Source organism: Gastrolobium bilobum, unplaced genomic scaffold, assembly GCF_033153095.1.
Source record: "Gastrolobium bilobum isolate Gb01-03AN ecotype WA unplaced genomic scaffold, APGP_CSIRO_Gbil_v1 utg6929, whole genome shotgun sequence".
NCBI lineage: Eukaryota > Viridiplantae > Streptophyta > Magnoliopsida > Fabales > Fabaceae > Gastrolobium > Gastrolobium bilobum.
Window position 1 is genome coordinate 84,436 of NW_026896652.1, and position 12,634 is coordinate 97,069.

The window sequence follows — 12,634 nt, forward strand, 5'->3', positions numbered from 1 at the left end:
GGAATTTTATCTTAGATATTCTCTGTTCTGATACACATCTGAATCCTAATGTTGAATATGCAATAATGGCAATGACCATACCCAATGGCTCCGAGTAAACCCACTATAAACGTAGGGCTCTAAGACTCTCGAGTATCCTCCAGTCCTATGAAATGAACACCATTTTTCACATTAAGTTCCACAAATCAGTAAGGAACAAACAAGAAAATTAGGTTCTCAAAAGGACGTCGAGGGTTAGGGGAGGCAGGGAGTGGACACTAATTTGACACATCAAATACAAGAATTTATACACTTACCACACATTGATCTCTAATGGGATAGGTATTATACAAGTATCAGCGGGTCCTAGGTTAACTTCAATAAATAATTATTACCAAACTACAATAATTGCCATCCTACATCATGCCTAATGCACAAAAACCATGCTGTCATAATACAAGAGAAGTAATGCTCTCCCATAATGCCTCTGCTCATTGTACAAAGTAGCAGAGATCCTCCCATCATTCCCGATCCATTGATTGAGCATGTGAGAAATGGTGTCCAGCTCCATCTGTATAAACAACAAAAACTTCAAGGTGAGTTGAGAACTGATAGCACTTTTATATTAGCAGTGTGGTAAATTGCATTTTCATGTTTTATTGACATTACTTCTTTTATTTCTTTTACATCGCCATCCTTTAGTAACACTATTTCTTTTGATGTGCCTATTTGGTTACTTAGGCTAATATGAATGACGATTTTTTTATTGAAACTTTGTTTATTGTTCATCTGTTTATGGTACAAAATTTTAAAACTATTAGGATTATTAATTGTGTTTTTGCACACTTTTTATGTATTTTCATTCTAGCTTCTGTTTTTAGTGGAGCAGCCACTCCGCAATTTGCTATACCTCTAGCATTTATGGGGTTGACCACTCCACAACACTAGCTGCATTTATGGGGTTTAGAAGACTATCTATGTAAAGACAAAGCCCAGAATACTGCAATAAGGTATGAAAACCAAGAATTACCACTTTCACCATCAGAAAGATCACCAATTCTTGCAATTGCATCAATAAGAGCCTGCTCATGATCCTGCATTGAATTACATATAGATCAGGTATATATACAAAATTTGCAAGAAAATCAAATAAGTTATTAGTTAGAAGTACATTTAATGGCAAAGGAAATATAACTGTCCCCTTACCTTCAATACTTTCTTGGCTTTCTCAACTTCAAGGGGATCAGGATGATTTGCACTGAATACCCTCTCCACCTGTCGGTTCCGCCAGAAAATTAAATATTTGGAAACAAAAAATCAATTAATCTCAATCAAACAATGTTCTGATTGAACTGTTTTCAGTTACCTCCTTGATTAGTGTGTCTGTGTGAAGTATTTGTATATCATCTGGAGCCTTCTTTCCTACGCCATTCTGTGATGACAAAAAATCTTTTCTGGATTGCCCCTGTTTAGCTCCTCTACCTCTTCCAGCCCCTGGAGCACTATCACGTCCTACAGACCTATTCATCCCATGAGCAGAGCCCCCAAAACCCCCACGATGATTGATTCCTGGATCCTCACCAACCCACTGAATATCTTCAGGAGATATCTGCAGTTAAAATACTGCATCTGAATTAGCAAAAACAATATATCATTAACAAGTACTTAACGTATCAACAGCAAGAGAATCATTTTTAAAACAATCCCAAAAATGAACTCAAGTGAGAAAGGGCTGAAAATATTCAGCGCTTGAGGTTACTGACTTATTCAACAGCAACCATATCCTTATCTAACTCACTAAATGAAAATTCCCTTTACGACATTCCCATTCATTATATTAATTGTTCAAAATTTAAAACGAAAATCATTTCAAAGATTGCAAATTCATTGCTTAATTTGTCTTCATCATAACTTAAGCACTGAATAGGTGCTGGCATTTTCTGTTCTACCAAAAATATCTGAACTAATTTGAAAATGGAAGCAAAAGTCTTAGCAACCAAAAACAAAACACCATAAAGAAGCAGAGTTGTCAATGGTGGCTGCTATAGCACTGGAGTGGGGTAGGTTAGAGCTCCTTGACACCCAGTTGGCTGTCACATGCCATTTCAGTGTGGCGGTCATCTCAGTAAAGGATAGCAGCCAATGCAGCTGCATTAGTGAATGAGTAGGTGAAAACCCTAATTTTGTTTTTGGGTGTAAGGAATTCCCTAAATTACCCCCACTAAAGCACACCAGCCAGCCCAAAATTAGGTATTCTAAGTCTCACAGGATTTTTACAAGTATTCTTCAATCCAGTACAGACAACCTCTAATTCTGCTCTGTTTGGGGATTTTGTTAAGTTTTCAACCCAGCGCAGCCAACCACCATTTTGCACTCCGTTTAGACTTTTAATCTCTCCTCTACACACAACCAGCCTCATCCATGACCAATCCACCATTTTTGCACTAGCCAGCCTATGTTTCACACACGGTAGTGAATGCCAGAATGCATTGTCGCGAGAGGTCAGCCTTAAAAACACTAGTAGTTGCGGCCGCAATAGCGAAGATTAAAAATACTTAGAAAAATGTTTAAATTTAAAAACAATAAAATTTTATACATAAACAAATAAATAAAAAAAAAACTTTAATACTCAATTTAAGAAGAATTCATCATTTAACTTTGCCTAAGTGTTATAAAAAACTTAAAAGTACCAATATCAAGGGCAAAAAGAATAGATAAAAGGAGATTTATGGGGAAAACAGGAAAATTTCATTGATAAGGAAAATAGAGTGCAAACAACAACTGTTGTTCACGATTTTGAGAGCCTGGTCTCTCCCCACAACTCAAATCTAATATCACAGTGCCTCCCTCTCTGCCCTTTGTTTCCTTTTATCCTAATGCTGACCTTAGAGGAGTATCCTCCCAAATCTTGAAATCCTAACTGCTGTGTCTAATAATATCCTCTAAAATCAAGTTACTCTATCTACTATATCTAACCATATCAATTAATATCAATCATATCAATTAGTAACAAGTAACCCTATCTGATACACCTAACAATATAAATAATATCCGGTAACTATAAGTAATATATCTAACAATATCAATTAAATATAATCACCATTGCTTTTTTTACAAAGTTATTTTTCTAGCTTCCGAGAAAAGCATTTAAACAACTTTTTTTCCAAGTTTTTCCTTTCTATTTTGAAAAAATTATCAAAACTATTATAAAAAATTTTAAACATTTTTATGGAAAAAAAAAACCCTGAATATCAATTTTTAATTTGTTATGATTGCAAACTTAGAGACAAAATGAGTATTCTGCTAACACATACATAGGTAAACACTTTTAGGGTTCAAGAGGAGACGTCTAGAAATAAAATCCAAAAGGGATTAATGCAATGGAACACTATCAACACCTTTTTTTGGAAGGGAGAGAGCGAAAAAGTCAAAGGATGTTTGTCAGTTCTCTTACTGCCTGATTTCAATTTCAAGGTTGTTAAAAACCAATTCCGAGAATTTTTTACAGCGATAATTCAGTAAGGATAAATTAGTGCGAAAAAAGTGTAGATTATAAGAAAAATATGCAAGAATTTCACTACAGGAAACAGGATAAAGCATCAGATATACCTCTGATAGATTAACCCATTCCCATGTTTCATTTGCACTCCCCATGTCATAGACCAGATTATGCCGTCCCTGAAAAGTTATGAACAAAAGTAAACATTTTAGCTTCATATTAATTTATAACAAATTCCCAGGTATTTCAGGGCTGTAATTACATCAGCTGGATTGTAGTCAGTGATAACAGCTTCATAGAAGTTATTGTCATCAGGCCATCTTGTTCGTACCCTCCTACCAATCAACGAATCAAATGATGCTCCCTCGGCGTGCTCACCCATGACAGCTCTATTAGGTACTTGATTCCTTCCACCTGGTCCTGATGAAGAATACTGCTTCATTGTAGACACACCAGGTAAAATTTGACCCTGCAAATAAAAGAACAAAAGAAACACAATAATGTTGCCAAACCCAAGCTAGTGAAGCTATACAAAGAAAAAGAGCACTAATATATTGCCTACTTACAGGTTTGTGCTTCTTTCCCTTCGATCCAGGAACAGATCCACGTTTTGCTGCTGAGGAAGACGGCTGGTGGGATGCGGTCACTGTTTGGGGATGAAATGAAGGAGTAGGCCCAGCAAAAGATCGTGATGGTACAGATGGTGTAATCTTCTGCTTTTTCCGAGATGCAGACACTGTTGGACTGGGAATTGAATCATGAAGAGCTTGACTGGTACTCAGCATGCCAGGCTGATGGCCGCCTGCCTGTCTCCACTCCCTAATGTCATTACCAACAAAGAATTGATTAACAAAACAGTGCAAATATTGCAATTTATGACAATCCCACTTCTTCTAAAGCACAGATAGACCAACAAGAAACCTTGTTTCACAATTTTATCACACCTTATCCTCCGTATCACATCATCTGCATTGACCCGACCTAGAAGTTCTCTGTGTTCCTCATTTGATAATCTCAGTTCTTTTCTCAGCTCTGTAATCAAACTTTCTTTCTCCTGAAAAAAATGCATGTCATATAGAAGTCATTTAAACCAGATCGAACAAATTCAAAAAATATTACACTTGAAGACTATGATGCACAGACACTTCAAAAAATCTGATGTATCATATCCGACACTTCCCAACACTCCAACATGTGTTGTAGAGACTCAAAAAATAGTTCAAAGATTGCGTTGAGTTGTATTTTTAGTTCAAACTATTAGATTCGTTGGATTACGATTACCATTTTATTGAGTTTAAAATAAATATTTGAGATATTTTATGTTACTTTGCAAAATTGATGGGTAAAATAAGTTTAGCTTCATTTTTTTGTTAAATTATTGAATATTAAATATAATATATTAAAAATATTATTTAATATCAAATGTGTCCTAGCATATCAAAATCTAACATTTTTTACATTTAAAGTATCGAGTGGTCGTGTCGTGTCTCATGTAGGTGGAACATAGCTTGAAGAAACAAAACAATAAAATGTACCCAAGTAATTGCATCAGCTTGAGCTTTAAAGGCTCGTAGAACTGAACTATATGCTTCCTGCTCAAGTTGGTGAATTTGTGTTTCCATATCAATTTCACCATACATCCTGGGGTATGGAATTGAACCCACAGCAGATCTTCCATTCCCAGCAAGACGTCCTCCCCTGGGAATTCTATTTTGATGTGTTGGAGGAAGATCATCATCAGTTCCTGTCAAACATTACAACGGAGTTGAAAAATTAACCATGTTTTTTCAATGCTGGTTAAAAAAATTAATCACATGCACAAGAAATGCATTGCAACTAATACACTTTTGTGCATAAAGAATTGAATTATGAACTATATAACATTACGACACAATCAACAAACAACTAAACAATCAACTAGATGCTACTGTTTTGGGGGGGTTTGGGGGAATTCATATACGAAATCACCGAATTCTCGCCATGGAATGGATGGAGTCGTCTCTTTATAAGATTAAGAAATTCAAAATAAAAATTTATAATTTCCCCATAAAATTAAAAACTAAAAGATTGAAGCAAAGAAAAGAAAACGAAAGAGAAACCCTAACCCTAACCCTAACGATAGGAAGAGGTAGTTGAAAGTGAATAAAGGAAGGAACTTTAGGGGAAAGTTCAGCTCACCGCTACTGTCGTAGGGCTCGTAGTCCATAGCCAGTTTGCAACCTCACAGATCCACACAAAGAGGTAGAATCAGGTGAGGGCGGGTGCAACCACGAACAATGGTCTTTTCTTAGCGTCGTTTATGAGAACCCAAGAAGATGAAGGAAAAAGAACAAGAAGATGAAGAAAAAGAACAAGAAGACGAGAATAAGGGTTTGGTTTGTGTTTCGTTGCGGTGTTTTGTCGGAGAGAATTTGAGTATGAGATCGCGGCGGGTCAACTCGGACTCCGACTCGGACACTCAGACAGCGTTAGAAAAGAATTTGAGAAATCTAAGTTCGAAGGGAATTCAAAATTTCAATTCATAATTCGTTTTCAGTTCCGCTGTCTCTCACTTATATTATTTAAAAAAAAAAATATTAAGGGTGGGCGAAAATTTATTACAATATTTTATTTTTTCCAAAAGAAAAGAAAAAAACTTATTTCGTTCTTCAAAAAGATTTATTAATTTAGCTTCTAAAACATTTGTTCTTTTTAATTACCTGAATGGTGGTCTGTGTATGCTTCTCCAGTTTCGTATGATGATGAAGGACGATTCCTTTTTGCCATGATAGGTACTTGCAAATCCTTGGATGCTCGAGTGAAGTAGTTAAGTCTGCATGAAGAAAGCAATTAGGACATAGTAATATATAAGGGTAAAGACCTTGTATTTATGTTATCAAAAAAAAAAAAAAAAAAAGACCTTATATTTATATTAGAATTAGGAGGCAATCCGCAATCATCTATTGCTATGATTGTGGGATTTGTGAAATCCATTTAGAAGATATTCAATTGATTTAAAAAAAAAAAAAAAACTGAGATAGTATCGATCTAAAACAATATTAATTTTATTGATTTAATTTTTAAAAATTTAGACTTTTAATACCGGTAAAAGATTTTGAATTGATTTAGTCGGATAACGGTAAATAATCATTCTCAAGAAGATTGAAATAGGATTTAGGGAATTGGTGAGCCTAATCTATATCTTACTCTATAGAAAGGAGAACTAAACTTTCAAAACTTTGCTAACGTGTTGCGTTCTCCTTCATTCTCAGCTTTCTGTTCACACTGAAGGATAGTTTGAAAACTTGTTTCTTTTGGAAATAATTTTTTTACCGTAAAACAAAAATTCAAAAAAAAATAAATAATCTTACAATTATTACTTATTGGTGGCAGACAATTGTATTAATGAGCTTCTCAATTCTCCATTCAACAGTTTGGATTAAATGAATTTTATCAATATCCGAATCTTATTCTCTCTTTTTTTATGTCAACAGTTTGTCGAATTAATTGATTGAATAGGGATGGGTGATTCCTAAATCAGTGGATCATTCTTACTTATTGTTGATTTTTTCTCTCTCTTAATTCATATATATTTTTCTTTATGGTTGTCTTTCGTTTAATTAGGGAATTTTTTTGAATATATATGATGCAAATGTATCCACTTGGCTTGGGTACATATTTTTATCGAATGGAGAATTTTTTTTCTATTTTTATCCTTGTTTTTTTTTATTTCCTTTCATATCTCAAAATTTTTCTTTTTTTGACGAGGATGTACATACATCCGCTGCACAGAAGATTTTCTCTTGGTTTGACATTCAGATCTTTTATTTAATTTAATTTTTGTGTCAATAAATAATTTGTCAAATTAATAGATTGAATTAGGATGAATGATTCCTAAATTAGTGGATCATTCTGCTTATTGAATATTGAATTTTTTTACTTTCAATCAATTGATATCTTTTTTACTTTCATGTATTTTATTTGATTTTATTTTGTGTAGCAAATTCAGATCTTTTATTTAATATAATTTTTCTGTCAATAAATAATTTGTCAAATTAATAGATTGAATTAGGATGAATGATTCCTAAATTAGTGGATCATTCTGCTTATTGAATATTGAATTTTTTTACTTTCAATCAATTGATATCTTTTTTACTTTCATGTATTTTATTTGATTTTATTTTGTGTAGCAAATTCAGATCTTTTATTTAATATAATTTTTCATTCAATAAATAATTTGTCAAATTAATAGATTGAATTAGGATGAATGAAAATAAAAAATCAAATATTCAATAAGCAGAATGATCCACTAATTTAGGAATCATTCATCCTAATTCAATCTATTAATTTGACAAATTATATATTGACGCAAAAATTAAATTAAATAAAAGATCTGAATGTTAAACCAAGAGAAAATCTTCTGTGCAGCGGATGTATGTACATCCTCGTCAAAAAAAGTAAAACTTTGAGATATGAAAGGAAATAAAAAAAACAAGGACAAAAATAGAAAAAAAATTCTCCATTCGATAAAAATATGTACCCAAGCCAAGTGGATACATTTGCATCATATATATTCAAAAAAATTCCCTAATTAAACGAAAGACAACCATAAAGAAAAATATATATGAATTAAGAGAGAGAAAAAATCAACAATAAGTAAGAATGATCCACTGATTTAGGAATCACCCATCCCTATTCAATCAATTAATTCGACAAACTGTTGACAGAAAAAAAAAAAAAAAAAGTGAATGAGATTTGGATATTGATAAAATTCATTTAATACAAACTGTTGACAAACTGTTGAAAGAAGAATTGAGAAGCTCATTAATACAATTGTCTGCCACCAATAAGTAATAATTGTAAGATTATTTATTTTCTTTTGAATTTTTGTTTTACGGTAAAAAAGTTATTTCCAAAAGAAGCAAGTTTTCAAACTATCCTCCAGTGTGAACAGAAAGCTGAGAATGAAGGAGAACGCAACACGTTAGCAAAGTTTTGAAAGTTTAGTTCTCCTTTCTATATAGTAAGATTAATAGATTGAATTAGGATGAATGATTCCTAAATTAGTGGATCATTCTGCTTATTGAATATTGAATTTTTTTACTTTCAAACAATTGATATCTTTTTTACTTTCATGTATTTTATTTAATTTTATTTTGTGTATCAAATTCAGATCTTTTATTAAATATAATTTTTCTGTCAATAAATAATTTGTCAAATTAATAGATTGAATTAGGATGAATGATTCCTAAATTAGTGGATCATTCTGCTTATTGAATATTGAATTTTTTTACTTTCAATCAATTGATATCTTTTTTATTTTCATGTATATTTATGAAAATAAAATACATGAAAATAAAAAATTCAATATTCAATAAGCAGAATGATCCACTAATTTAGGAATCATTCATCCTAATTCAATCTATTAATTTGACAAATTATTTATTGACACAAAAATTAAATTAAATAAAAGATCTGAATGTTAAACCAAGAGAAAATCTTTTGTGCAGCGGATGTATGTACATCCTCGTCAAAAAAGTAAAATTTTGAGATATGAAAGGAAATAAAAAAAAAACAAGGATAAAAATAGAAAAAAAAAATCTCCATTCGATAAAAATATGTACCCAAGCCAAGTGGATACATTTGCATCATATATATATTCAAAAAAATTCCCTAATTAAACGAAAGACAACCATAAAGAAAAATATATATGAATTAAGAGAGAGAAAAAATCAACAATAAGTAACCACCTGAAACGTGTCTTCCTTAGGCCTAATATATATGAATTAAACAGACGTGTTCAGACACGTACCTAGTACAGACGTGTTCAGATTTGTCAGAAACGCGCATGTGTCAGTTGCGCGACTAAACGCGTAACCACCTGAAACGTGTCTTCCTGCATTAGTCCGGTAAAACGTTTGGTCAACGAACTAAACATGTGGATTTTTTTGAAATTTGCATTTTTTTGGTCAAAAACCCTAATATATTAGGTCATATCTAACTTGATATCAAAATAAATCATTTCAACTTTCATGTTAATTTTTTTTTTTTGACATAGACCAGACCACAAATCCCTGACTTATTTACATTTCTAATTATGCCGCTAAACGTAGGATTCCACATGCACAAGTATTGCTTGGCCCTTGGCAAATTCAATATGATAGAAACTTAGTTATCACCATATAAATGACACATTATAGAGAGATATTGGCCTGAATTAAGACACACATTCAATACCCTCCACCTTAGCAGTCAAAGGGATAAGTGTCTGATTCACCTCCCTTATCTTGCTAACAAAATTGCAAATGGAATTGTAAAATGTATCCGATTAGCTTTTAAGTATATTTGCATGGAGGCCAAGCAACCCAAGGGGCCTTAAAGTTCTTAATGCCAAACAAAGTGATTGATTTCCTCCTCCATCATTCCACTTTTAAATAGCATAAAGCTCAAAGACTCTAAGGGGACGTTTGGTAGAGGAGAAAATTTTGTTAACTAGGTAAATACAATTACCAGAGAAATAATGGGTAAAGAAATTTACTGGTAAAGTTAAAAAGTTATTTGGCAGGACGAAATATTACCGGATAAATTAAGTAAGTTTTCAAAATCTATGTTTGGTAAAAAGTAAAATATTGATGGGATAATTTGTTAAATTACCAAAGTGTCATTTTGAACGAAATCATCACTGACATTGAACAGTAAACAAGGGTCATTTTGAACAATACTTTGGCGCTCTTTTTTTTCTTTCCAGTAAACCACCAATTACCTCCAAAAAAGTGGGTATTAAGAACAGTGTCAGCATCTCATTTTTACACATGATTCATGTTGCCTGGGTATGGCATTTTGCTAGCATATTTTTTGGGAGCCTTCTACCAAACGTTGACAAGCTCAATTCCCTATCTAATTTGCCTAGCCATTTATTACAAAGACAGCTACCGAACGCCCCCTAAGGGGGGGTTTGGTACAGGAGAAATGTTTTTTAATACGGGAAATAATTATTACTGGAATATAATGGGAAATATATTTTACTGGAATGTTACTAAAAAGCTGTTTGGTATGCCAAAATTTATCCGGGAATATTTGGTGAATTTTACTGATGCTATGTTTGGTTGATGATAAAATATTGATGAGAATATTATGTAAATGACAAAATTACCCTTATTTTTTTGAATATTGAAATGACAAAAATTTAGTCATTAGAAACTTCATCGTCTTCCTCTCATGACTTCGTTTCTTTCTTTCCCAAGTCTTCTGCTCACCTCTCTTTTTTCCAGTAGTAAGTGAAATTAGTAAGTGAAATGGTAAGAAAATCAACCATGTTCATGCAGAAAATAAGTAATTCATTGAATCTGTCATTATGAACTCCATTCATTCACTGTTCGTACAAAAAGTGAGGGTTACTTTGGTCCACAAAATTTCGTTCCTTTTTCACTTCCTCCGGCAAAAAAACATCCCACCTAATCTATGGACTTTCTAACATTTGATCTGTACACAACTTTACACATAACAAAAAATACCGAGAAAAATTTATACTCTGGAAATTTTTTTATTTTTGGTTACCAAACGTAATATTATAAGTTTCCCTACAATGTTTTCCCAAGTATTCTAATATAATCCGCGTACCAAACACGCTCTAGAAACTTCATCGTCTTCCTCTCATGACTTCGTTTCTTTCTTCCCCAAGTCTTCTGCTCACCTCTCTTTTTTCCATTAGTAAGTGAAATTAGAAAGTGAAATGCTATGAAAATCAGCCATGTTCATGCAGAAAATATGCAATTCATTGAATCTGTCATTATTGTGCAACCAATGCACTCTACGTAAAGGTTATAAAGGTTCAACGATTTGGATGATAACAAACAAGCATGAAAGGAAAGCTTCAAGTTGCAACAATAAAAAAGAAACAAACATCCAACATGAAGTCCTTCAAGAGAAGAATCTAAGTCCAAGAATTATCAAGTAATATATTTTAGGACTTAGAATCAATTGTAAGGGTAACTGACTTTCTTGCATGAATAAGCTCAAACGTATTTTTATTTAAATACATGCATTAAACTATCTCTTGATCATACAGAGGATTTATAACATTACACTTTCATGTAAACCTATTTGAATACATTTCAGAATATTTTTAAAAAGCATTTCCAACCATTTTAAAAGGTTGGGAATCGATTCCCTATAACAAGGAATCGATTCCTACCCATATGGAAGGTTGGGAATCAATTCCCACTCATAGGGAATCGATTCCTTCTGCACCAGAGGACGAAAATAACGGTCACAAACGGCTAGTTTTACGAAAATGAGTGTGCAAAGGGACATGGGAGACCACTATAAATAGTTCCCACTGTTCCCATTGATGGGACACACCTCTTGATCATAATCCTTGCTTTATTTCACATCATTTACTTACTTTCTATCATCTTGGTCGTAAATCATTCTTGAGCTTTATTCTTGTGAGAGTGTCAATACTCATAGTTCTTCATCTTGTATTATTTGTACTTTGAGAGTACTTAGTCATTGCTTAAACACCTTCATTTGATTTCTTGAATAGTTAGAGGAGTGAACTCTATACTAGAAAGGTCAGCAAATTTCTAAGGAAATTTGGAGTGAAAAAGTGTAAGGCATCAAGAGCCCGAAGTCTTGAAAGGTTTTAGTGGTTTGTCAAGCACCCTCAAGCTTGATAGTTTGTGAAAACAATTGATCGAGCGGCTTCAGTCTAGACGTAGGTCACAGTGGTGGTGACCGAACCAGGATACATCTAGTTTGCAATTTCTCTAACCTTTACCTCTTTACTTTATTATTGAAATTGCATCTTTAGATTGTCTTTATCCATTCGCTTGCTTACTTTGTTGATCTCTACACTTGATCTCACACTTAGATTTTTCCTCATTAAATCACTTTATTGAAGAAATAGTCTTTAAAATATCAAAGGAGGCACTTTGCGAAAAGATTTTGTAAAACTCAATTCACCCCCCCCTTGAGTATTGAAGACACTTGTCCAACAATTATGAACTCCATTCATTCATTGTTCGTACAAAAAGTGAGGGTTACTTTGGCCCCACAAAATTTCGTTCCTTTTTCACTTCCTCCAGCAAAAAAACATCCCACCTAATCTATGGACTTTCTAACATTTGATTCGTACACAACTTTACATATAACAAAAAATACCGAGAAAAATTTATA

At 33.0% G+C, this 12,634-nt stretch overlaps 1 protein-coding gene across 2 annotated transcripts; it reads right to left on the reverse strand.

Moving 5' to 3' along the window:
- Window positions 1–6,260, reverse strand: LOC133301278 (protein EMSY-LIKE 3-like). 2 transcript variants are annotated; one of them, XM_061500896.1, is made up of 10 exons: window positions 6,178–6,260; window positions 5,014–5,222; window positions 4,423–4,532; window positions 4,045–4,297; window positions 3,741–3,947; window positions 3,589–3,657; window positions 1,346–1,588; window positions 1,186–1,254; window positions 1,010–1,073; window positions 1–550 (listed from the first exon to the last, which is right to left on the reverse strand). In XM_061500896.1, the coding sequence occupies exons 1-10, from the start codon at window positions 6,242–6,244 to the stop codon at window positions 501–503; spliced, it is 1,341 nt and encodes a 446-aa protein (XP_061356880.1). In that variant the 5' UTR covers window positions 6,245–6,260; the 3' UTR covers window positions 1–500. The 2 variants fall into 2 exon arrangements, with proteins under 2 accessions (XP_061356880.1, XP_061356881.1); XM_061500897.1 differs by lacking the exon at window positions 6,178–6,260 and adding an exon at window positions 5,657–5,990.
- Between the last annotated feature and the right edge of the window lie 6,374 nt (window positions 6,261–12,634).

Excerpts from the sequence above, each read along its gene's own strand:
- LOC133301278 (XM_061500896.1), bottom strand. The coding sequence starts at position 6,244 with ATGGCAAAAAGGAATCGTCCTTCATCATCATACGAAACTGGAGAAGCA. Across the intron at positions 3,658-3,740 it reads CTGACTACAATCCAGCTGAT|GGACGGCATAATCTGGTCTA; the intron begins GTAATTACAGCC and ends ATAACTTTTCAG. Across the intron at positions 1,074-1,185 it reads AAGCCAAGAAAGTATTGAAG|GATCATGAGCAGGCTCTTAT; the intron begins GTAAGGGGACAG and ends AATTCAATGCAG.